The sequence below is a fragment of the Chenopodium album genome, chromosome 1 (assembly GCF_948465745.1).
Source record: "Chenopodium album chromosome 1, dcCheAlbu1.1, whole genome shotgun sequence".
NCBI classification, from domain to species: domain Eukaryota; kingdom Viridiplantae; phylum Streptophyta; class Magnoliopsida; order Caryophyllales; family Amaranthaceae; genus Chenopodium; species Chenopodium album.
In genome coordinates this window covers 83,353,468-83,378,903 of record NC_137834.1, presented here as the reverse complement: position 1 = coordinate 83,378,903, position 25,436 = coordinate 83,353,468, and the positions used below count along the sequence as shown (strand labels likewise).

Sequence of the window (25,436 nt, the reverse complement as noted above, 5' to 3'; positions counted from 1 at the left end):
GAGAGTGAAAATGCGAAGGTATTAGATATAAATAAATTAATACCATGGAGGTCAGTCCAGCAGAGACCGACGCGTGATAGAGGTGCGTTGCCGAGAATATAACTCACATTCGGCACCCACACCTTGGGGGTTAGACGGACTTTACCGTCACCGTTATCAGATTCCAAAATATCAAAATGGTTAACCGCCCTGCGTTCATGTTTACCGAGGTGCGTTGCATTAAGAGTCAATGGATAATTTCTATATAACATGACCCACACCGTTGCAATAACGGCACGGATAGTGGGAGGATTTAACTGCACTAAACAAATGTTCCAAGCCCTTAAGATTTTAGCAATGAAAGGATGGAGAGGAAGACGAAGTCCGAAATCAAAATGCTTTGCGTAAACGGCAACGCAACCTACCGGACAGTCTAGGACTGAAGATCCGGACGGAGGGATAGCCAATTCATACTCATCTGGAAGGTTGTAAAAAATTTTGGCTTTACGGCAATAATCTTTTCCAAGTGCCGTCTTCCTAAAGGTTTCATTTACCTTTGCCTTAGCAACTTTGCTGTCATCAGCCAGGACAAGAGGTTGTCGGAATTCCGCGTCATCTGCCTCGGAATTGTACCCTTCGTCCAGACTCTCCTCCTGGATAACCTCAGCGGTTAAGTCAATAACATTATCCCTACTATCGGTGTTGTCACTGTCAGCCTCAGTCTCATCATCACCTTCAACAGAGTTAACGGCGGATTCATGCACAGGTGACGATTGATCCGCTTGTGGGCTTGAAGGAACTTCCTTATCACCCGATTCAGAAGAGCTTACAACTTGAGTCTGACCGGGTTTTCTACTGGACTCAGCTTCCTCAGCAGCAGCAACATCACGCTTTACTCTCGGCATAGTGCTTACACCTATATTGCCAACGTTAGAGCCGTACTGGTCAAAATGTTGATCCTCAGCAAAGCTGCGTAAATGATAACGGACACTAACAGGCTCAACGTCCAGAATTTCGGTATCGGCAGGGATATTAGGGTTGTTTGGATTTATGTACTGTTCACAAAAAGCAATAACCTTATGGCGAATGTAAGCACGCCTTTGCTCCTTAGAGGTTAAGGGTTCAAAAGGGTAGTCAATGTTGTCGGATAAAGATGATGAATTACCCTGATCCCTACCGACATCTTTGCCTAAAGACTGTCTAATTAAACGGCGCCTAGCATTGCTAAGGTTAGGCAAATCTTCCTCTTTGCTATTTTCAGACATTTTTTATAACCTAATATTAATAATAGCCCAAAAATCGAGCAAGCAAAAATAACAAGCAAAATAAAAATTAGAGTTTGAGAATACCTTTGGTGAATAGGAATGCGGGAGAGACGAAAAAAGCGACAAACGACGAAAAGGATGTTCTGTGTTACTGGCGCAAAGAAGCAGAATACTAAAAGATGCTGAAAATTTGTTAGCAAGTGACTGATAAAAACCAAAGGATGATCGCTCAATAAGAGTATTTAGGGAAGAAGAAAAGATAAACCTAAAAAAAAAGGGGGAGAGTGTATTTTTGATTCAAAAAAGGGGAAGTTGAGGAGACGGTTGAAGTGAAAGGCGGTTCAGAGATCCAACGGACGAAATGAGAGTAACAGTTCAAAAAGCAACGGTAGGATAAAGAACACGTGTCTCATAACCTGCATAACCTACATTTTCCCGCCCAAATAAAATGTAACCCCTCAACTTCCACTTAATAGATTCCGGCGATATTGCCCCTAATATTTATTAAAGTAGACCTTGTCTGCTATAAGCATACAAGGTCACTTGGGGGGGAAAGGGAGTTTTTTCCGCTCCCGGATATTTATTAAAGTAGACCTTGTCTGCTATAAGCATACAAGGTCACTTGGGGGGGGGGGAAACGGATTTTTTTTCCGCTCCCGGTATTTATTAAAGTAGACCTTGTCTGCTATAAGCATACAAGGTCACTTGGGGGGGGGGGGAACGGAGTTTTTTCCGCTCCCGGATATTTATTAAAGTAGACCTTGTCTGCTATAAGCATACAAGGTCACTTGGGGGGGAAAACGGAATTTTTTCCGCCCCTAATATTTATTAAAGTAGACCTTGTCTGCTATAAGCATACAAGGTCACTTGGGGGGGAAAAACGGAGTTTTTTCCGCCCCTAATATTTATTAAAGTAGACCTTGTTTGCTGTAAGCATACAAGGTTACTTGGGGGGGAAAAACGGAGTTTTTTCCGCCCCTAATATTTATTAAAGTAGACCTTGTCTTCCATAAGCATACAAGGTCACTTGGGGGGGAAAAACGGAGTTTTTTCCGCCCCTAATACTTATTAAAGTAGACCTTGTCTGCTGTAAGCATACAAGGTCACTTGGGGGGGGGGGGAAACGGAGTTTTTTCCGCTCCCGGTATTTATTAAAGTAGACCTTGTCTGCTATAAGCATACAAGGTCACTTGGGGGAGGAAAAACGGAGTTTTTCCGCTCCCGGTATTTATTAAAGTAGACCTTGTCTGCTATAAGCATACAAGGTCACTTGGGGGAGGAAAAACGGAGTTTTTTCCGCTCCCGGTATTTATTAAAATAGACCTTGTCTGCTATAAGCATACAAGGTCACTTGGGGGGGAAAACGGAGTTTTTTCCGCTCCCGGTATTCTCACTTGGGGGAGGAAAAACGGAGTTTTTTCCGCTCCCGATATTTATTAAAGTAGACCTTATCTGCTAACACTTTTTAATTCTATACGTACAAGAACAACATAATAATATTCTCAATTAAACTTTTGGAGATAACATCCTAGATATTCCAGTTCATAATCTCTTTAAAGTGCTCGACAAAGTGCAAGAAATGAAAGCCTGAACATATCATAATTTAAATAGTTAAAAGTGAGAACGTCGTCTAAATAAACGAACGTCCTCACTTGGGGGACTAGTTGTATGGAAAGATATGTGAAACGGGCTGATATCTTTTGTAATATGGGTCTTAATCTAGTTCAGCTGGTAAATAAGCTGATATGTTCCACAAGGCAGACATATCGGCCTGTCAGTACTTGACACATGGCAACAGAAACTTGACACTTGGCTCAAGAAGCTTTACATGGTTGAGAGCCACCTGTCAAGGAAGATCATTATAAATAGTAGGTAAGACCTCATTAATGAGGGCATTAATTACTCTCTCTCTCTCTCTCTCTCTACTTTCTCTCTCATATCTATCTTCCTTTCTTCTTAAACACTTTCTGACTTTACCATCGGAGTGGTTATCCCCGGATCACCCCGGGGTTAGCTAACTTCTCTTCACTGTGTAGGTTCTCAGCTTGCCGATAGGAGTATCAGGATCTCGGACTCGTACTCTTGGGAGATCAGATCCAGACAGAAACAAATTGTAACATCGCAAATTGGTTTTAATAAAAGTGTAAATTATTCCTTCAAAGTTTGCGACTCACAAATGTGCATGCATGGCGGCATTCTTTCATTTGAAGTTTGACTTGCTTGATATTTAAACTCCCATTTTTGTTGACTGTTCCTACCATTTACGTACAACAACTAAACCCTCACTAATAAGCAATATTCCATTTACAACCAACTTGTTATATGTGGTTTCAAAAAAAAAAAAACTTGTTATATGTAATTCACCACATCTAACTTAATGATTGCTTAATTTATGACAAAATTAGTATTATATACTTCTTGATTATGTACTCCATACTAATTATGTTTGAGTTAGTTTGCCTAAACCTTATGAGTGAAATGATTGATGTTGAATATTAAAAATAATAATAATAATAATATATACTACTTCCGTTAATTGTTATATGCAAGTATGTAAAATAACATTAAAATAACATAAATTTTATAAACCTGGTTTGGAGTAGGCGAGTAGCATAGAAATTGCGTTCATACAAAGGACAGATGTAGTAGCTTAACGACAACTTTTCCCATTATCTCTTAAAAACTAGGCTCTTATTTATAAAATCTAACCATAATCATCTATCTCAAAAATCTAAAGTACATACACCTATTGTTTCATGCCTCTTAATGGCTAGGTATAACACAAGAAATTTTAAAGTTGAGGTTGTAATTTTATAGTTATTTTATCCGCTCTTATTAGCCTAAACATATTATTGTATTTGTATATGGTTTATCACAAGTCACAATACATGTTATAGCTTAAAAAAAAATGTTTCTGGTATAAATAGAAAATAATTAAAATTCATGAATGAAGTAACTACCACTTTTAATTTGTTTGACTCAATTTATGAAAATGTTTTCAAAATTCATCTCATACTTAGGGCTTGTTCTCATTGACTGAACTGAGCTGAACTGAACTAAACTAAACTGAGCTGAGCTGAGCTGAATTGAATTGAACTGAACTGAAATGAATATTTTATAAGAGAAGGAAATTAAGAGCTGAGTTGAACTGAACTGAACCGAACTGAACTGAACCGAACTGAACTGAGCGGAACTGAACTGAACTGAACTAAACTGAGCTGAGCTGAACTGAACTAAACTGAACTGAGCTGAACTGAACTTAATTTCAACGTAAGAGAACAGGCCCTTAAATTAAAATGATTATAACATGCCAATAATGTTATACTTCATACCAGTATCATTAAGGGCCTGTTCACATTTACTGAACTGAACTGATCGGAGCTGAATTGAACTGAAATGAACTGATTGGAGCTGAACTGAACTGAATTGAACTGAGCTGAAATGATTATTTTATGAGAGAGGGAAATTAGGAGCTGAACTGAACTGAACTAAACTGATTGGAGCTGAACTGAACTGATTAGGGTTGAACTGAACTGAAATTAAGTAAATGTGAACATGACCTAAACGCAGGCTCACATTTAATACATTTTTTTTTTTGAGGAAAGCTCACATTTAATACATAAGGCCTTATTCTCTTGGACTAAAATTTTTGAATTGAATTGAAACACAAGGGCTTGCTCCGATTAACTAAAAACAATTGAAATGAACTGAATTGATTGGGGATGAACTGAATTGAATAGAGCTGAAATAAATTGTGTATGAGAGAAAGAAAATAGGAATTGAGATGGACTCAATGGAACTGAACTGAAATCAAGCTGAACAAAACAGGCCCTTACTTGTACTGAAATAAACTAAAACGACTTGAAACGATCTAAATTAAACTGAACTGAAATGATCTAAACTAAAAAAGTCCGAAAGAATAAGGCTTAACAATGTCATCAATTTTACATGTTATCAATTTCACTCGACAAAGAAATCATAAAACATTAAATTAAATCTTAATAACAAAACAAAATGAAACGAAAGGAGTTTGTAATCAGTAATCCCACCATAATAAGTCTCGAGAGCCTCTTGAAGGCTCAAAGTTAGTATAGGTCCCACATGCAAAATACAAACCAATCTTAACCAGGGTGAAGTTAAGGTGTGGTTAGATTCTAATCTCGCACAACCCAGATGAGTTAAAGACCGTTGGAACGGCCACTGAATTACAGACACAAAACATAAAACACAGTACAGTTGAACCTTTAATTTGCATTTTGCTGACAAGGAAAAAAGGATTACTTAAAACAAAAGCCATGTTCCCAGAGTCCAAGATCTTCCTTGTAACTTAAACTACAGTAGTATGACTAGTCTTTTACTTAAATATTGTCTTCAACTTCCTAAAAAACAACAATTCCTTGTTTTTTTAACTGCTTGAATATATCTGCTCTTTAACCTTTTCGAGATGTTCTCTTCTCGCCTTTGTTCAGCCTTCAGGGTCTGGAATTTTGTTTTAACGTACGATTATTCACGGATAAATTTTCGTTTTACGCTTTCACTTATAACATTATACGAAGTATTTCGTATAAAGTTAATGAACACCTTAATTAATTGTAGAAATATGGAGTATTAAACTAAAAATAAATATTAATTACACCGATTGACATGTGATTTTGTCATGCATTTTTAAATTAATACATATACCATTTTAGGTGATATTTTAAATGCCTATGTAACGCCCCAAACAGTCATTAGCAAAATCCAATTTATTTTAAAGGCCAAATTGTACATTAATGTGTATCAATATTTATATACGAATATAAGTAAGAGGAAGCTTCAGTAAAACAATATACTCGTTTATGATAAGTCAGCATGATATTTTTGTAAATATATCAATAATAGTGGGACTTAGGCCTTGTTTGGTTCACCTTATTTTTGTTTATCTGATGTGATATCATTATCTTATTCGACCAAACTTTGACCTTAAGTCTACGATAATCTATAAGGAAAAAATATATCAAGTGGGTCTTAGATTTGTAATAATGTGTATTTTATTAATATGTAATTTTCATAATTTTTTTTTTCATCACGGAATTAAAGATAATTAGTGATAGAAAACTACACATAATTGATGATCTGATATGAACTTATTTTTTCTGATGTGAACTTATTTTTCTTAAATAAGTAAAAATAAGGTGAACTAAACAAGATATTTTATTTAATAAAAGTTGATGATTAATTTATGATTTTACCACTTAATAAACAAATTTATCATAATAACAAACTTTTATAGGTTATACAATTATAGTTTACTACTCTTAGTTTTTATTTTATACGAGTATTTAATTTAAAAATGAATACGTGCATTAAATAATTGTACTAGGAGAAGTACGTTTGTACAATGGTTGCATTGATTTTCTTTCCTTTATTTTTCTTCTTGTTTGTTTCAATTTGTGATATTTTTGACTTGGGTATTCTCTTATTTCATCATATTTACACCGACGTGCACCAAAAAATTCATATTTACACCGACACTTTAAAATAAATAGATTTAAGTCTCTTATTTGTGTGCCGAGTAATATTTTGTAAAAAGAATTATTCAACTTGGCAAATTAAAAATCATATGAAAAGAATAGTCTTACTAAAACATTCAAATTAGACTTTGTTCAACACATCTTGCTATGTTTAATTTGTCTAAATTTATCTTATCTAAACTTATTTAATGGAGCATTTTACATTAACATATTTTAGTATTTTTATACTTATTTCATTCTATCTAAACATATTACAGATTATATTTTATTTGACCTTTCTTTCCTTGAATGTTTATGTACTTATTTTTTTCTTCTAAATTTGTCTAAACATATTACTTTGTATTTTTTACTTCTAAAATAAGATAAAATTAATTAAATTAAGCTGAAACATACATCACAAGTTCTAATTAGTTGCAACAAATACTTTGTATATTGTTTTAAACAATAATTCCTTTTGTTTTTTATTAAAAAAAATATTCACATGTCTGATTTATAACGAATTAAAAGTATGCTCATAATTTAATGTAGAAATGACCAAATGAGTTGAATGCAAAGAGTTGATTTTCTAAAATTTGAATAGCATGCACTAATGTAGTGATGTACTCTGTAACAGACATTTTACCTTTCCCTACAAAAAATTATATGGAGTACATATTATATAATTTTTTTAATTAATAAACTGGTAATGACATTTAACCTCAACAACTAAAATAAAAACTCCACAATTTAAGTTAAAGTAACAGCCATCCTAGTATTCTCCTTTGTATTGAAGTATAAAAAGGACCAAAAAACAATACAAATGGCAAACCTTATTAGACAAATTTTAACACTTCCAACCCCCCACTTCTTCTTCTCTCATCAGTCCCACCACACTTCTATTTCTCTCTCCTAATTTTTTGTCTTCAATTTTCTTCTTTATTTCACTTTCATTCTCTCTTAGAAAAAAAAGGAAGCCTTTTTTTAATTGGAAGCTTGATTTTGAGCTCATAACTTTCATCTGTAATCATGGCTGTTTTATTGTTCTTTGCACTTTTTCTAAGCCTCACTACTTATTCAAGTAAGCCTTTTTTTAACTCTATTTTTATGTTGGTGTTGTTGTTATGTTTAATTTTTAATCTATGTTTTTAGATTGTGGGTCTACTTTAACACTTTAAAAATTTGATCTTTAATCAAAAAATGAACTGAAAATTTGATGGGTGACTTCAATCTTTCCTTTGTGTTGCATTTTTTTTTTTTTTTTTTTTAATCATAAAAAGTAAGTTTTTGGGTCTACTTGAACACTGAAAAGATTTTTTTTAAATCTCATTTCCTCAACCAAAATGATCAAAGATTTCAAATTTTCTCATTTTGTTGATATTTTTAAAAACCTAATCAAGCAATTGGGTCTATTCTGAACACTCAAAAGTTTTAATCTTTACCTCATTCCCTATGCCAAAACAATCAAAGATTTCAAAATTTCTTGTAAAATTTGACCAAAATTTTTAAAATTAAGCTAGTGGGTCTTTTGAGTACCCATTTCTTCAACAAAAAAAAAGTTATGGGTAAATCCTAAAATTTCAACAGAATTGATCTTCAAAATGATGGGTGTATATATGTATATGTATATATTCCAATTTTATGTAAATTAAAAAAAAAAAAAAAACAAATTTAAAATTTTGATTTTGTAGGTGGAACATACTGCATCTGTAAAGCAGGAGCACAAGATCCAACAGCATACCAGAAGGTAATAGATTATGCATGTGGAGCAGGAGCAGATTGTAAGGCAATACAACCAGGAGGACCTTGTTATGTACAAGATGATCCAAAGGCTGTTTGTGATTATGCTGTTAATAGTTATTTCCAAAATAAGGGTCAAGTTCAGGATTCCTGTGTTTTTTCTGGTGCTGCCACCCCTTCTAACAACCTCCCTTCCAGTATGTTTATGTCTTCTCACTCTCTCTAATTAATTTAGTCAATCATTTTTTGAAAATTTATAAATTATTTATTGGTTTGATTATATTCTGATATTTTTTTTTTGTTTTATTTTTAGCTGTGCCATCTGGATGCACATTTCCTACTAGTGGAGGGTATGATTTCTCTATCTGTATTTCTAAATGTGTATGACTTGTATGGATCTATGAGTTTTTTATATGGTCTGAATTTGTTTTTTTTTTTGGTTGGTTTTAATATAATTGGTTATGTTAATGTTCAAATAGTTTCTATGATTTTTACTAAATATTAGAGTATGATAGAACATAGAACTCATAAAATTATGTTTAATTGAAGAAAAAAAAAAGCCAAAAAAAAAGTACATGCAAAAGTAAAATAATAAATAAGGAGTATTTGACATAATAAGCTATGATGTTGGCCTCTCTGTTTTTTCACCTCTAATCAGTGAATTTACTGTAAGATTCTATGTAAATTTTCCACTTAAAAAGCACCTCAATTGGTACCTTCTTACAAAAAGGTCTTTTGAAAGATTCTCTCTTTTTATTAAGGAGTGTTTGACATAACACAATACATTATTATGTCAATAACAATTTGGAGTAATTGATACCCTTTTTGATAGGTGGTGGATTTAAATTAACACAATGCTTAGATCCCATAGTCAAAGAGCATGAAGTGTATCATGCTCTTAAAAGAATGTACATGCAAAAGTAAAATAATAAATAGTTGAAAATAAAAAACATGAATACATTATATGGATTCACGAACATGATTTGATTTTATGGTGTTTTTTTTATTTGATTTGTGTTCTCTTTTGAGAGTATGATGCGCATTATGTAATTGTGTTGACGTGTAGGATCTAACTTGCGGGTTTTACCATGGTTTTCTTTATTTAAGAGGTTTTAAGTCATAACACAACCATTAAACATTATTGCAAAATGGAAGAGTCCATAAGGTTATTTTTGTTTTATCCTTCATAGTCGCTTTCATGATGTTCTTACCTGACAACAAATTTTATAATGTACTCCATGTATGATGTATCATAATTCGGATTTGGGTTAAGGCAGCCTTTGCCCGTTTTGGTGTTAGATATCGATACACTCGTGAAAAGTGATACACTCAATTTCCCATAAAGTTAATCAATAAATAAACCCACTTCGATCTACCTAAATCATGATTAAACACATACAGAGTACAAAATCAAAGTAGATTAATAAATCTACTTCATTATTTCATATTTTTTGTTTTCGTCGGACAATTTAGCTGTCACGACGTTGATGTTTAATTAATTAATTTGGGCATCGGATGATAATTGACTAAACAACTAGCTTGATGTCTGTTAGTTCAGTACTACTTTGTCTTTTTTTCTTTCATATTCTTCAGTTTGGTGCATGCGGGTGTAATGTCATGTGTGTTTATTTCAGTCTTTAAATTTGTTGCTATTTTTGCACACTTCATCAATACATTCAACCAGAAAGCGAGACGTATTTGGTAAGCATATTTATTAATTCTGACATTTTAAATTTACTTTCAAAAAATATGAGGTGGGTGAATATTTTCTTGGCGAATTTTTTCTTGTCTCATAATGAGTTATGAACGTGCTAGATTTGCCAATGTATTATTGTCTTTGACTGTGACTGTAATTATTCTAATTGGTGCATTTGAAAGTGACGAGTATGCTTGATTTAGTACGGAGTAATATGACTAACGTTTAAATTAGATCCATGGTTAGGGTTCAAGACTAAGCTTGTGGGTACACACGGCCACAAAATGACATACTCCTGTACTAGATTACTTTGTATTGCATTTTTTGGAAGCAAGCATATCTTTTTCCTCTCCATGCATTGTTGGTTGTCTTTTCGATTTTTTGGGTGTTTTGTGACTGGCATTATTTGGTGGAATCATTGCCTATCTTTGATTATTGTCATATGTATGGAATCTAGTTTTTGATGTGAACATTTGAACTGCATATATAGTTGTTTCAAACTGAAGTGTTGTTAGTGGACATGTATGAAGTTAGTTCAAAGGTTAACGCATTTGTGTTTGATTTACAGCTCGGTTTCTTCTGGTGGTATGGGCGGTATCCCATCCTCAACTCCAGGAGGCATAACCACTGGAACCGGAGGATCAACAACTGGATTGAGTACCCCCCCTGGTGGCATATTTAGCCCTGGCATGGGTCCCACCGGTGGCATGCCCGACTATAACTCAAATGGTAGTCCGTCTACGTTCCAAGGCACCCTTTTCTCGCTTACACTGATTCTCATTTCAGGCTTGTTGGTCTTCCGTGCCTAGTAAAATCTTCGCGGTTTAGATCAATGGACGAGATTTTGGTGCAATGGTAAGTTTTTAAAGTAGGGAATCATCGGAAAGGGACAATTTGTAACCCATTTCGTTATCTTGGAAAAATATTCCTCTTTTTTAGCTTGTTTGTGGTGTGAAAAGTTAGGGTTTGTGGGCATTGATTCTATTTTGAGCGATGGGTAATGCAAGGAGAATATGATATTCGGGATGAACCAACATCATCATCTTCTCCTAATGCCTTTTTTTAGCCTTTTGTAATCGGAATCTATTTTCAAAAACATGTAAATCTATGCTTAGCTAGCCTAGAGGACTTTAGATGTAGTAGTACTATTTTGTTTAATATTATAATCTAATGAGAAAATGATATCTTATCTTAAATATTTGGTTGAGATACTAAATAAAGTTAATAAACAAAGATGTGCAAATTTCTTTAAAAACTATGTGTAATTTTGTCATGAATTCTTGTCAGTACGTGATTCAAGAGCGAACTTGCGCAAAATTGGGACACAAGACTTGTTTTTGGTTGGCTAAATATTTTGGGAGAAGTCAAATTCCCATGAATTTCATTTTCAAGGTTGACACAAAAAAGTGAAAATAGAGGTAATGAAAATTCATGGAAATTTTGACTACCCACAAAACATGAGAAATTGAGAATTTACTTATCTTACTCCCCCAGTAAGTTGAAATTCTCATGGGAATTTATTTCCTCCATTCTTAACCAAACAAATTTGTTGAATTTTCATGTTTTTGATGATGATTTTTATTTCCCACAAATTGCAATTTCATGGGAATTTGCACTTCCCTAATGAACCAAACGACCTCATAGAATCGAGGCTTAAATCACCTTTCAAATACCAAGAGGCCAAGGGCTCATCTTTCAAGCATCACGAGGAGTCTAAAGAATTGGGGCTCAATATTCTGTTTATATTCCCATAACAATGTCAACATCGAAATGAGCCAAAGTAGCAAGCACCAAGGACGTATAATAGTTGATTAATAAGTGTGCACCAATAAGTTTGTGAATATGAAATTATGGAGTAATGCTTATTGTATTACCCTCCCAAAAATGGATTCTTTGCCTAAAATAAGTACATTAAGAAAGCAACAAATTGACCTAATATTCCTTCTTGTACCACACTTATCATTTATCAAATTGATAAATCTTCAATGAGCCTATATGTATCGAAAGATCAAACGAGTGATCACAAGCATTTTCTATATTAAGTGGTAATAGGTGAAATAACCCACTACAGTAGATTTCAATGTAGTCATCCTCTTTCTTCTTCGATTTGATATAAACTCATATGTAGACTCTTTTATTAAGCCACGCGCCCACACATGACATAGTGCAACATTCTTAGTATACGAGTCAAAGTGATGGATGCATTTCGAAACCTATAGACTACTATCCCATCTCACATCTACTAATTTGGACAACTAACAAGTGCACACACTTATAAAAGATGGGTCAATATTACATGTGAATAATAATAGATGTTACAAGTAATTAATACTATTGGAAAATCCCAAAGACTAAAGAGGTCAAATTATTCCATGATGGGTGTCTAATTTTGGTATGTATTAGGCTGGACGACATAAACTGTATTCATTAAGCAGAAAGTACTAGAAGATTGATGCTTAAATGTACGTAAATTATTTATTAATTAAACATAGAACGTTACAAATAAAAGAGATTAGAGCACACAAATGACAAAGGGCACATGTGAATTTGGATTTAGGTATTGTATTAGTGAGTTTAAGTGTGCATTAACACTAGAAAAGTAATGTCATCAGCTGGCTGGCGGCTACTAATCAAGTATTAGTACTTGATCTTATTTTCAAAGGCTTCCCACGTGAGAATGGATCAACCATGTTTTAGGTCCTTTTCATGCTTATGGTGGGACTCAATTGCTTTTGCATTTGTATCTCTCCGTTTTTTATACAGCGAGCAACAATTTGGCTGCATAAAATCTACATATTTCCTCGGTTTCTCTTTAGTTGCATCACTTCAAAAATTACGGATTCTAAGACAATTTTTGAAAATGTGAGAGATATAGAGAGTTGAAAAGTAATGCATCTAAATTAAAACTTTCCTTTTAAGAAAATAATACATCTCAAAAAACGGAGGAAGAATTTTATACTTAGGCCCTGTTTAATTCACTTTAATTTTGCTGAACTGAAATTATTTTTACTGAACTGAACTTATTTTTACTGAACTGAACTTAATTTTACTAAACTGAAATTATTTTTACTGAACTGAATTTATTTTTACTGATTTTCTATTATAATTCTACTTTAAGAAAACTGAATTTTACTGAACTGAACTTATTTTTACTGAACTGAAATTATTTTTACCGAATTGAAATTAATTTTATTGAACTAAACTTATTTTTACTGAACTGAAATTATTTTTACTTAATATTATTTTTTTAAGGTGAAGAGAACAGGGCCTTACATTCTAGTAAAAACAGGGAAAAAATGGATTAATAGATTGATGGGGGCACTTTTTTTTCTTACTTAACTTAATTAGTCATATAGCAATAATTGTCATTTGAAATTTAGCAAATTGTAGATGACAACTTGCAAAAGGAATCATACTTTTGGATTTTAAAAGAAACTTCATTTTTTTTTTTTTTTTTGGGTGTATGGCAGATTGGCAGCATGTAGCTTTCATGATTATTCTACTCTAGCTTTTTAATTAGTCACATCTTAGTTCCAAATTCGGACATTGGTAAATGTGCAATAGCCACTTTTTTGGAACACCCCCTGTCCATACCCCAAGCACCTCAAACACAACACAAATCTTTTGCTTCCAATTCTAAAATCACATTCTTGTAAATGATAATTAGAATCGTTACAAATAGATGATCCATGCCGTCATGCATATCCCATAGAACTCAAGTAATTCAAAATTCCTACGAGTGCCTGACAAAACCGTGCACGGTGCACTGGTCAATGGTTAGACAGAGTGTACTATGCCTTTTATCGAGTAATGGAAGGTGGCACTTAAAACATTTAGGGCTTGTTCTGATTAACTGAACAGAGCGAACTGATTGGAGCTAAGCTGAACTGAATATTTTATGAGAGAAGGAAATTAGGAACTGAACTTAAGTGAACTGATTGGAGCTAAACTGAACTGAAATTAAGCTAAAGATAACAAACCCTTAATACGAAGTGGAGTATTATTCATCACATTTACTCGTATAATATTACGAAGTCTATATCTTTTATGGGAAAAAATTGATACTGTAATTAATTTATACTCGATGCATTCGAAAGAGTTAGCACATCATAGATGTATTAAACTGCTATAAGTCTATAACTATTCTCATATACCTATGATAATATGTATGATCTATTACACTTGAATTCAAATAAAAATTACTGCTATTGGTAAAAAATTACCTTGGTATTCAGATATATTCCCTGAAGTTGGGCAAGATTAAGTACAAGAACAGGTTGGATCTGGCCTAGTGGACACACTCTTGGTAACACCACAGTTGTCTTCTTGAACAAATTTGAGGATCAAGTTTGCGACATCAGATGGCTTTTCTACATGAGGGATGTGTCCACAATCTGGTATCGGGCGCAGAATGGCATTTTGCAGTTCACCACACAGCCTCTGGGTTTGACACCGAAAAAAAGATCAATGGATGCCAATATATGTTACGGAGTAGTAAACTTTAATGACACGAATATGATATGCAATTCTCCATTCAAATTGAGGGACATCTAATGACAAGTTTTTTCTTAATAAGCGGGGGTTCTTTATGAAAGAAAATCCCATTAAGATTTTCACCAGTTATTATTCATTAATGCTCACTTCCTTTTTTGGCAAGCGAGACATTACTACATTAGTATGTGACCTTGTTACGAGTACAAAAGAGCAAATTATGTTACACTTCAGTTGTGACTTCAAAAGTACATATCTCAGAAAGATAACAAGGACTTACATATGCAAGCTTGTACCGAATGATCTGATCATCCTCTCCCCAGATGATAAGTGCCCGATGTCTGACCTGTCAAGTGTAATATGCATACTTCTTTATGTACATGAATATGAAATGTCTTTAGACAAGCTGCTTGGAGAAGACATACATGCAAAGTATTGAAGTTATATATATTGTCGGTGTAGCTGACATAATATATCCATAGTAGTAGTTGGATGATTTACGAACATAGTTGATATGGTGTTCATTTAGTCAATTTAATCACAATGCTATAGCCATTGTGCTCCAGTTTTTTCATGCCTTTTCGACACTTTAATAGCACGAGTAGTTTTTTTTTTTTTTTTTTTAAAAAAAAATCATTACCATGCCACAATAGACTACATTCTACTTACTTTCATCTTATTGCACTCCAATGGAGTGCTTGATCCTACACATGCATCTATAGAACTACTTTTAGATTTATTCAGATGTCTGACAAACCTGTTTTATCATAGATGTAACCTTGTAACCTCCACTTGCCATGAAACTAAGTGTTGCATACCTCCACCAGGGTAAAAGGCAATGTAATCGGCTTATCTGTAAGGTTACACGAGAAAAGATCAGATCTCAAAATCAAGGTCATTGGGAAACCTCACAACTGTTAGAAGGATGAAAAGATGCTCACATTCATCCAATCAAAGTTGGTGCTAAAGGGTACATTCTTAAACACCAACTTATTCACATACAGTCGTAGCGGAATGCTTTGCAATAATGATAACTGCTCCAAGACAATCAAAAAGTCATATTGTAAAATGAGGCTTAAGAGCATCTAGAATACATGAGTACAAAAAATAGTGGCACTCACACCAGCATTAGCGAGTGTAGTGGGCAATCGTGCCATTCCACCGATACCTTCTGAATACACACTTGCATCAATCAGAACCAATTTACTGACCTGAAAAAATAAGTCACATATAGTTCAGACTTCAGGAGTTTAGTGACTTATTGCTCAAAGTGTTTCATAGATCTCATGAAGTATAACTCACAGACTCAGGATAGTTCACTGCAAAGTCAACTGCAATAGCGGCCCCTAGACTTGGTCCCACAAGTACCATCGGCCTTTTGATGTACAATTTCCAAAACTGTGATTACCAAACAAGCAACTGAATACTTGAAAAGGTGGCATTTCAACCAAACAAGATAGAGGATTTTAAAAATTATGGCTACCTTATACAGATGATCACGCTTAGATACCACATCACAAGGTGGACGCCGTTCTGGTACACCAATATTGAGGTTAAAAACTTACAATAACAACGAGTAATGTACATTGAGGTAGCATACTGTAATGAATTGACCTAAGGAGCCTCGTTATGGGTAGTCTAATTTAATACTCCCTCAGTCCCTTAATACAAAGCCTCTTTCTAGCATTTATTACTCACATAGTAAAGAGAAAGAGGCTTTTAATTTAGGAACGGATGGAGTACTTTTAATAGTCATTAGATTTAGCATAAATAGATAGAGAGCCGCCACCTGTGCACATAGACAAAAGCTCATTCTAGAATAACAGCGAGAGATGAAAAAGGACTAGCTAGGCAGGCAAATGGTGCGAAAGTTTTAGGAGACTTGTGACCTAAAGTCACTACCTTGGAGAATAGTAGCCTCAAGTTAACTATCACTAATTTGGAGAGTGATAGCCTAAAACTACTAGATTTGTAAAAAGCTTAGTATTATCATTAATGAAAGTTTGAGTCTTTTTCTCTATTTTCTGTCTTCTTTGTGTGAGCAAAATCAATCAATCTTGAATCCATTACACATACCTAAGTCAGAAAATCCCCAACCAAGAATGTCAACAGCCCAACACTCCGCACCAGCTTCTTCAAGTAATGGATACACACATCTCCACTCTAAACAAGAACTGGAAATTTATGAATGATGTAGAAATTAAGCGACAAAATCTAACACGCACAATACCAGCACATATCACCTAAAGAGCCTCACCTATCAAACCCGTGTAGGAGAACAACTGGGTTTGTATTTCCTTGCATAGATGGCCTAATGCAACTACTCATAATGCAGGTGTCAGAGAATGAAACCTGCAGTAGCAACAAAGGGAAAACGTGTTAATTTTCCTTAATTCACTTGAGGTCAATGTAGCCGATTATACACTATTACACTGAATTCTAACAAGTCAGAGAATGGGACTCTTCCCCTTTTCAATCTATATTTGTAGCCACTTATCTTTGATTACAGTGTAATAAACACGTCAAGACAAGTGTAAAAGACACTAAATTCCATCAGGGGTTCAAACTATAAACTCTAGTGTTTTGAAAAGACCGCCATTTCCTCCTTCTTCATCATCGTCTCTCTTTAAGGTCTTCCATGATAATGAGTCCAATTGTCCAAAGAAACCCAACAAAATGCAAAGGGGAGAGCTACAGGTGTAAATGAGTCGAGCTGTATTGAAACTGCCATGTTTTATGCTCACGTTCCTCTTTAACTTAGGCAAGCTTAAGCAAGAATTTTTCAACCAAGATCAAAAGTATGTTCAAGCTAAGTTCTTTTCATAAGCTACAGTGTTCATGAATGGCTAATGAAAGAATAATTTTTTGTTAATCAAGTGGAATTCCCATGTATGATTTTTTTGTCTTTCTTTTTTTATGTTTGATCAAACAAGCTTATTTTATGAACATATTTTACTCATAAACAATGAGCTTCTAATAAATAGAAACAAGTTGATCATGAAAATAAATAAACGGTCACTTCACAAGGGCCTGTTTTGATTTATTGAGCTGAGCTGATTGGAGCTAAGCGGAGCTAAATTGAATATTTTATATTTTTATGTGAGAAGGAAATTAAGAACTGAACTGAATTGATTGGAGCTAAGCTGAAGTGAACTGGCCCTTAGTGACCGAATTAAGGCAAACTACAACTATTGACATGAAATTGTCAATTTTACCGTTGGCAAACATCTCGTTTTGTGCTCATGTTCATGTTCGAAGTAAATTACTAAATTAGGTTATGGAACTCAACACTATCCTAACCCATTCAATAATTGTGTTGTGCCTGGAACTCTTGACATTAACCTGCCACATCATGTCGTGTCGTGTTGACGTGTCATGTCAGCTTTTGCTAGCCAATTTGTCATTATAAATAAACTAAGGCCTTGTTCACTTTAGTTTATTTTTGCCGAAATAAAATTATTTTTATTGAAATGGAATTAATTTTGTTGAACTTAAATTTTTTTTTACTGAACTTAAATTATTTTTACAAAAGTGAAATTAAGTTTACATATCTAAAATTACTTTTACTAATTCTCTATTATATTATCTTCTTTAGAGTTTCTTATTATAATTGAACTAAACTTATTTTCACAGAACTAAAATTATTTTTATTGAATATTAATTTTTAGGTGAAGAGTTAACATCAATTAGGCATTTAAGACATTAAGTGACATTATAATCATTAAAGATTTCTTAAATGCCAAAAATGTGTATCAATTTCATTTAAACACTACTCCGTAATTAAATCAAATTGAATTACTTTAAATAAATAAATAAATCTAAATTACAAAAATGGGATGAATATGATCTTTAAGAAAACCACCTACTTCAAAATGTATCTCTAGACTCGTTTAATACTACCTCCATTAATGGTTATATGCAACTTTGGAATATTTTATATCTCACAAATAATACCCAAAAGTTGCAGATAAGCATTCAGAGGTAGTAAATTCAATTTGATCACAATTTTGTTTACCATTTGAAACAAGCACGTACAAATTCGAATCCTAACAATCCAAGTTCAAACAAGAATGTAGAACTTCACAACCGCTACCAAAGCTAACTTGAACACTTATAATTCTTACGAAGTACGGAGTATAAGCTAAAACTCAACTAAATTGGCTCATTAGTGAATTGCAGCCCTACTTCAATGCTCTTATTCCCCCCTGTTAGTATTAGTGAGGACTCTGATCTATTAATAAGACCTTGCAAAAATGTATTGAATTCAACTCAAAACTAGATTACCAGAACTTGAGTCTACCTAAACCAAACCCTAACAACATTACCCAAATTAACCTCATTTGAACGACCCGTTTGCCACCTCTACCACTGCTCGAGTGCTCATCCAGACTTACTAGAGAGTAGAGACTAGGATTATCAATTATATACAAGCAAATAGATTAAAATTGGAAATTATTACCATTGGTAAAGAAATTAGTCAAAACAGAACATAATTAAATGTTAATACTGTATAAAAATTAAGTGTATTTTTAATATCCTGATTCAAAACAACGGATTCAAACCAATTTACAGGATTACAAATACATGCAAATGCAGTTTCAAAACCCACTTCAGATTTTGAATAAATTAACACAAAAATCCCCCAGAAATTCACGAAAAACATTATAAATTGAAAATTACAAACTAAAAATAAAAACTTATAAAATAAGATTGGAGAAAGAAGAACCTGAACAGGTAAACGTTCAATTCTGAAAGCCAAATTTCTAGCAAAAGGGTCTTTAATTTTCTGGATTTGTTTAGGAAGAAATGCTGGAAATTCTTGATCTGAATTCACTTTCAAACTTCTTCTTCTGTTGTTGCTGAATCCTTTCATGTATTGCATTGTTGAATAGCTACTTACTGTTACTGCTACCATTTTTATTTAATTTTTCTTTGTAAATTTCTCAGTGAAATTATATTTATAGACCCCTCTAAAATTCCCAAAGAAATTAGAATTTATAGCATAATTAACACTAATAATTAGAATTGAAACTTTGGTTTGGTATCTGTTGCAGTGTTTTATTCTAACAAGAATTAATTTGATTTAATACAAGTATTAAATTTGTATGAAAACGAAAATGGAAGATATTTTATAATTAAAAAATGAATGAAGTTCAGAAATTAGTTGACAACTCACTGGGAAAATTGCAATGGTGGCAGAGGAGCTTTATCAAAACTAGAAGCAAGTACCAAAAGTTTACATATTTATTATTTTGTCCGTTCAAAATTCTACGTACTTCTTGGGTTCTTTTTAGAGTGAACCGCTTCTCTACCAACCTCCGTTTTTCAAATGCATCACTTTAACGTGTGCAATACCAAGTACTTTTTCGGTTTAGTATAGACATTAAATATTTCGGGCCTATCTCTCGTTGATTGAAATGAGCTGAGCTGAACTGAACTGAACTAAAAATAATCGTATGAGAACAGGTCCTTCCTCTGTTTTTTTAAAGTGTCTCACAGTGATATTTTATGTATTTCAATGCAAAACTTTAATTAATATTATTTTTAATTATCATCAAATATAAATTACAACAATTGGATATTAATAATCTATTCATTAATGCGATTTCAACAAGTACCCACAAAACTATATTTGTTCTCTTGTACAATTCAAAAAAAATTGGTCTAAGTATGTTTAATGAATAGTGCAAAATTCAACCATATAATATGATTTATACGGTCTCAATACATGAGATGTCTAAACTATGCTAAACTAATCTAGTAAGTGTTGGTTAAAGCTAAGAGCTGAGAACTACGAAAGAGTAATTGTTGTTTAATTCGTATTTGATCTCTTTTCTATGAGATCCTCAACTGTTATTTATAGAGTTTTTATGTAGTTATGTCCTTTAAAATTTGTCGATTTTGCAGATTCAATTTCACTAGGTGATTTCAATAATTTTGGCTCTTTTTAATTCTCCTGTAAATCGTTCAGATATAAAAACCGTTCTTGGTTGACCAACCACTCATTTTTTTTCCTTCTGTATCACTTACCCATTCATTCACTTGACTGTCGCTTGACTTTACTTCAATGCATGTCTTCTAACTTAATATCTTTATCTACTAACTAGGGTCTCTAATAACGGTGTATATGGTCCGGTTTATAAATACATAAGGGTTCGTTTGGCATTGCTGTGTTTTTCTGTTTTTTGGTTTTTTGTTTTCTAAAAGTATATGATATGAGTCTCATAATGAATCAAAAATTATATAAACTTATTAAAATTATGATAATTTTGAAAACTGACAACATAAAAGTGGAAACACCTTTTTCTTGTTTCCTTTTTTTGGTTTTAAAACAAAGACAGAAAACTGAAAACCAAAACAGATGCCCTAAAGTTTTGGTTTGGTTTCATAAATTTTGAAAACCCAAAGCGCAACGCACACCGCATCAAATCGGAAAAAAGGGTTTGGTGCACTATGAACATCTCTATTGTGATGTACTCCCTCCGTTTTTAAATATTTGCTCAATTTCGATCTCCATGTGCGAAGTTTTAGGAGAAATTAGAGATACTAATAAAATACGAAGGCAGTGGGGTTGGTGAAAAAATTAAAAATTGTAAAAATAAAAAAGTATTGGAGAGAATTGAAGGAGAGAAAATATGGAATTAATATTGTTAGGTTCACTTGATGGAGTAAGTATTACCCACTACCATGGTATGGTAATACTACCCAATACCACAATATTTTTTTTCTTTTTCCTTTTTTTTTTTCCCTTTCCTCTTCATCTTCTTCCTTCCTTAAACCCTTTTCCCCACCTCCATGGATAGGGATAGCTTCCATTGCCGGCCAAACCTCCGCCCACCACACCTTCACCTCCGACAACAAGAAGCCCACCCCACCAGCTACTACCTTGGTCGAAATCCAAAAACACGCAACTACCTCCATTAAAAATCACCGGAAACCACCCAAAAAAACATAACCCAAAAACAAGAGACACAAACTTATGGCTCTAGCCATTAAAAACGGTGAGTTCTATGCTGGAAGTCGCTGAGTTCGGTCGAAATTGACGTCGGTAGTTTTTTGTCGGTGCTCAATTATTATTAATTTCTATACTGTTATTATCGGTTTGTATACTGTTATTCTTGGTTTTTATACTGTTATTCATAATTTATATACTGTTATTGAGAGGAGAGAGACTGCATTTTTACAACATGGGTAAGTTTTACGTGAAATTACATTTTTGCCCCTGATATGGGCCCAACGAGCCCATACCTAGTAGTGGTCTATCACTACCCCACTTGATGAGAGAAATTAATTAAATATTGTAAAAGTTTTTCAAATAAGGAAATGGAGCAAGTATAAAAATGGTCGAAAAAGAAAAGTGGAGCAAGTATTTTAAAACGGATGGAGTAGCGATTATCAATTCATCAGGTTACCGACTAATTCTAATCCTGAGGAAATTTTTTAGATAGGTGTAATTAACAAGATAAATGACAAGCTCATGCCTCATATATATTGCAAAGTCAGATACTACAACTAATTTGTGTCAAAAATGACACTTTATGTCATATAGTTTTAATGTAGAATTGTTAGCTGCTACCTATATTTAAAGACACCACTAATCACAAGGCCAAACCAATTTACGGCACGACATGTTATTGTATGGGGCAAGTCGTGGATTATGCTTGTGCTACGTGTTGTTGGAAACAGTTTAAGTTATCAGACATCACAAAAAAAAATTAAAAAAAAATTAAAAAAAAATAAAAAAAAAATTAAAATTTCCTTAATAAACAGTGGTTGAACACAAGATCACAGCACGACATGACCTATAATTTATGAGTTAAAATCACAAGTTATGATAGAGATTCAATCTACTTTAACACAAAAAAATTAAATGAAAATTAGCTTAGGTATGTAATCATTGAACAGATCATGGCACAACATGATATAGTTAACCTATGGGTTGGGCTAATTGAACACAAGATCATGGCACAACCATGATACATATTTATGGGTAGGGCTTGAAGCACAACCCACGGCCAAATCCATCGATTCTTATTACTGTATGTATAGGTATTCTTTCTTTAATTTTGTAAGGGTAAATTTCTTTTTTAATGGTTAAACACTTTTTTTTTTTTTTTTTTTTTTTTTTGACGGACAACGCAAACAATTTATTAATGACTAATATCAAAGAGTACATAGGCCTGAATTAAATCAGGAAAATCTTCTAACCAAACACGATAATCATCATAACTATTACTCAAACGAGCAAGATGGTGAGCCACTTGGTTTCCTGTTCTTCTCACCCACGAGTAAGAGCATTCAGAGCAGCTAGCAGCCATAAGGAAGATGTCCTTTATGATTAATCCCATTGATGAAGAGTCCACTTTCCCCTTCTCCAAAGCAAGAAACAGTCTCTGGCTATCCGTCTCAAGTATTACATTTCTATACCCCGCATCCATAGAGACCCGTAAAGCATGCCTCAGAGCTAAAGCCTCAGCAACATCAACATCCTTTTCCCCCCTCACCTTACTGCACGTAGCCAAAACTACATCACCCTCCCTATCCCTTACCACTCCTCCTAGACCAATCACACCCACTTCTAGGAAAGTAGCATCAGAGTTTATTTTGTAGGTACCAGAACACGGCTTTTTCCATCTTGAGCACTCCTCCCTATCACCCTTAGCTCTTCCTTCTCCTTCCATTGCCTTCTCACCTTCACTCACAATTTGCATTGCTTTGTGAATTATCCCTCCGCGTTCCCATTTCTTCTTATAAAAAACCCACATATTTCTGCTATGCCAGATTTCCCAGAGAATACACCAAAAAATACTCCACCACCTCTTCCCATTTCGAGTCTTAGCAATGTTAGAGCACCAGTGCGCAAAATTGCCCCCACTTATATTAGTCACATCAATTCTAAGAGGAGATTGCATCCACGTAATACTTGCCCAAGGGCATTTCACAAGCAAATGAAAAACTGTTTCTTCATCAGCACCACACATAGGACAAATAGGGTCGATAGACATACCTTTTTTAATCAAAGCTGCTCGCACAGGTAGTTCACCCTTTAAAGCCTTCCACGCAAAGATTTTAATTTTTCGAGGAATATCATTAATCCATACATTATTCCACTTAAAATCTGTAGGAGGGTTGGAAGTTGAGGCACTGTTCTGTTTCAACTCACTTAGAAGATGATTATAGGCGCTTCGAACAGAAAAATCACCACTCTTTGCAAGCATCCAGGTCCAACAGTCATCAGTGTTATACATCAAAGTCGGAATTTTCCTTATAGCATCAATCTCCACTCTTGAAAACAGGCTCTCAAGAGCCCCAATATCCCAACTTCCCTCGATCAGCAACTCATCCACCATATAAGGGCCCTGATCACTTGTTCTATTAACACTATCCACTCGAAAGTCTGGCAGACCAGATATCAACAGAGGCACCACTTCCAATAATCTTCCTTACTCCTTTTCTGAGCACCCACCTAGCATTGCAAATGGATTTCCAAGTGTAGCTTGCAGCAGGGCTGACTGCAGCATCCAAAAAGGACGAATTTGGGAAGTATTTCCCTTTTAAAATCTTCGCCATCAGGGAGTTTTCATTAGTGAGAATTCGCCAACCTTGCTTTGCCAATAGAGCATTATTGAACAAACTCATATTCCTGAAGCCCATTCCTCCCTCTTTCTTTGGGGGGTACATCTTTTCCCATGCCACCCACATAAGTTAATGGTTAAACACTTAACAAACTTTGATCTTATATCAAGATCTTGTTGTTAACTTGTTTCCCACGAAATTTCAAAGCATACATTTTACTTTATCATTAACTAGCTTAAGTGTCATCCACGATATTTACTAATTTTCATTAAAAATTAAATTATTCAGTAATAACTTTTGTACCTAAAATAATATTTTGGTGTTTATTTAATGATAATATTAGATTTATTTTCATAGGAAAAATTTAAGGGATCGGAGCCCCATCTTCAGCCCATTTGACTAAAAAGCTTCTTAGGTTCTCATTGTTTTTACTAAAACAAGTATCTCTCACATGTTAAGCCAGTCCAGCTCTACAGGTAGAGGGGGGAGTTAAGGAAATCCCCCTACTCCTAATCTATTGTAGTTGGTGGGGATCGAACTTGTGACCTCAAAGGTCACAAGGTGACTTCCCCACCAACTCCACGAATCTTGCTTTTGCTTTGGTTATCTACTTGTAATGTACTTGTGCAAACCATTTTATACTTAAAACTTACTATTATAGTTGAAAAATCCCCCCAAAAAACCCAAATTGATACAGTGCTATAGAAAGATGACTTAAATCTTAGATTCAACTTCTTGAATTTGTGGATTCTGTTAATCAACTTCACAGCCATATAAATTAATGCCATAATTAGCATTAATTTGCTTGCAATCAAGTTTATAAATTGAGCATTGCCCTATTGTCTAACTTCATTATTTTGGAGTGACAATTGATAAAGACAGACTCCAAGTCTCCTTTTCGACCATAAAAATGGTTTTCTTTGATATTGATAATCAAAGCCATTAATTAAATGATAATTAGGCAACACTGAAACCCTGATATTTCTTGACCTACAAAGCTGGGGAGTTACAATCATAAAAATGATAACCGAATTCCAAACCATACATTAAACTAGATGAAGGGCCACGATAACCCTCGAAGGGCCACGATAACCCTCGAAGAGGAAGACGCATTGTTTACAAAAGGGCAAACAGGCAAGGAGCTAAGGCAGATTATGATGGAGACAGAATGCTGATTGTTTAAAGAGTAATAGAGGAGGA

At 34.0% G+C, this 25,436-nt stretch overlaps 2 protein-coding genes across 2 annotated transcripts; one reads left to right on the top strand and one right to left on the bottom strand.

The window, feature by feature from the left end:
• The first annotated feature begins 7,566 nt into the window (after positions 1-7,566).
• Positions 7,567-11,365, top strand: LOC145559004 (PLASMODESMATA CALLOSE-BINDING PROTEIN 1-like). The gene is made up of 4 exons (XM_081620397.1): positions 7,567-7,814; positions 8,425-8,670; positions 8,787-8,823; positions 10,738-11,365. Exons 1-4 carry the CDS (start codon positions 7,763-7,765, stop codon positions 10,976-10,978), a joined length of 576 nt encoding a protein of 191 aa, XP_081476523.1. The 5' UTR covers positions 7,567-7,762; the 3' UTR covers positions 10,979-11,365.
• A 2,902-nt stretch (positions 11,366-14,267) lies between these two features.
• On the bottom strand, positions 14,268-19,767 carry LOC145620202 (alpha/beta hydrolase domain-containing protein VTE7-like). Its single transcript, XM_081674867.1, has 10 exons — positions 19,387-19,767; positions 16,918-17,012; positions 16,737-16,834; positions 16,144-16,193; positions 15,963-16,058; positions 15,782-15,871; positions 15,602-15,694; positions 15,418-15,513; positions 14,941-15,006; positions 14,268-14,609 (listed from the first exon to the last, which is right to left on the bottom strand). The coding sequence occupies exons 1-10, from the start codon at positions 19,573-19,575 to the stop codon at positions 14,430-14,432; spliced, it is 1,053 nt and encodes a 350-aa protein (XP_081530993.1). The 5' UTR covers positions 19,576-19,767; the 3' UTR covers positions 14,268-14,429.
• Between the last annotated feature and the right edge of the window lie 5,669 nt (positions 19,768-25,436).

Bases quoted from the DNA above. Each gene is read 5' to 3' on its own strand.
- LOC145559004 (XM_081620397.1), top strand. From the start codon at position 7,763: ATGGCTGTTTTATTGTTCTTTGCACTTTTTCTAAGCCTCACTACTTAT. The intron at 8,671-8,786 runs GTATGTTTATGT...TTTTATTTTTAG, and splicing joins TTCTAACAACCTCCCTTCCA to CTGTGCCATCTGGATGCACA. The intron at 8,824-10,737 runs GTATGATTTCTC...TTTGATTTACAG, and splicing joins ACATTTCCTACTAGTGGAGG to CTCGGTTTCTTCTGGTGGTA.
- LOC145620202 (XM_081674867.1), bottom strand. From the start codon at position 19,575: ATGGTAGCAGTAACAGTAAGTAGCTATTCAACAATGCAATACATGAAA. The intron at 16,194-16,736 runs GTATGTGTAATG...TTGGTGTACCAG, and splicing joins TTGGGGATTTTCTGACTTAG to AACGGCGTCCACCTTGTGAT. The intron at 14,610-14,940 runs GTAAGTCCTTGT...TGTCAAACCCAG, and splicing joins TTCGGTACAAGCTTGCATAT to AGGCTGTGTGGTGAACTGCA.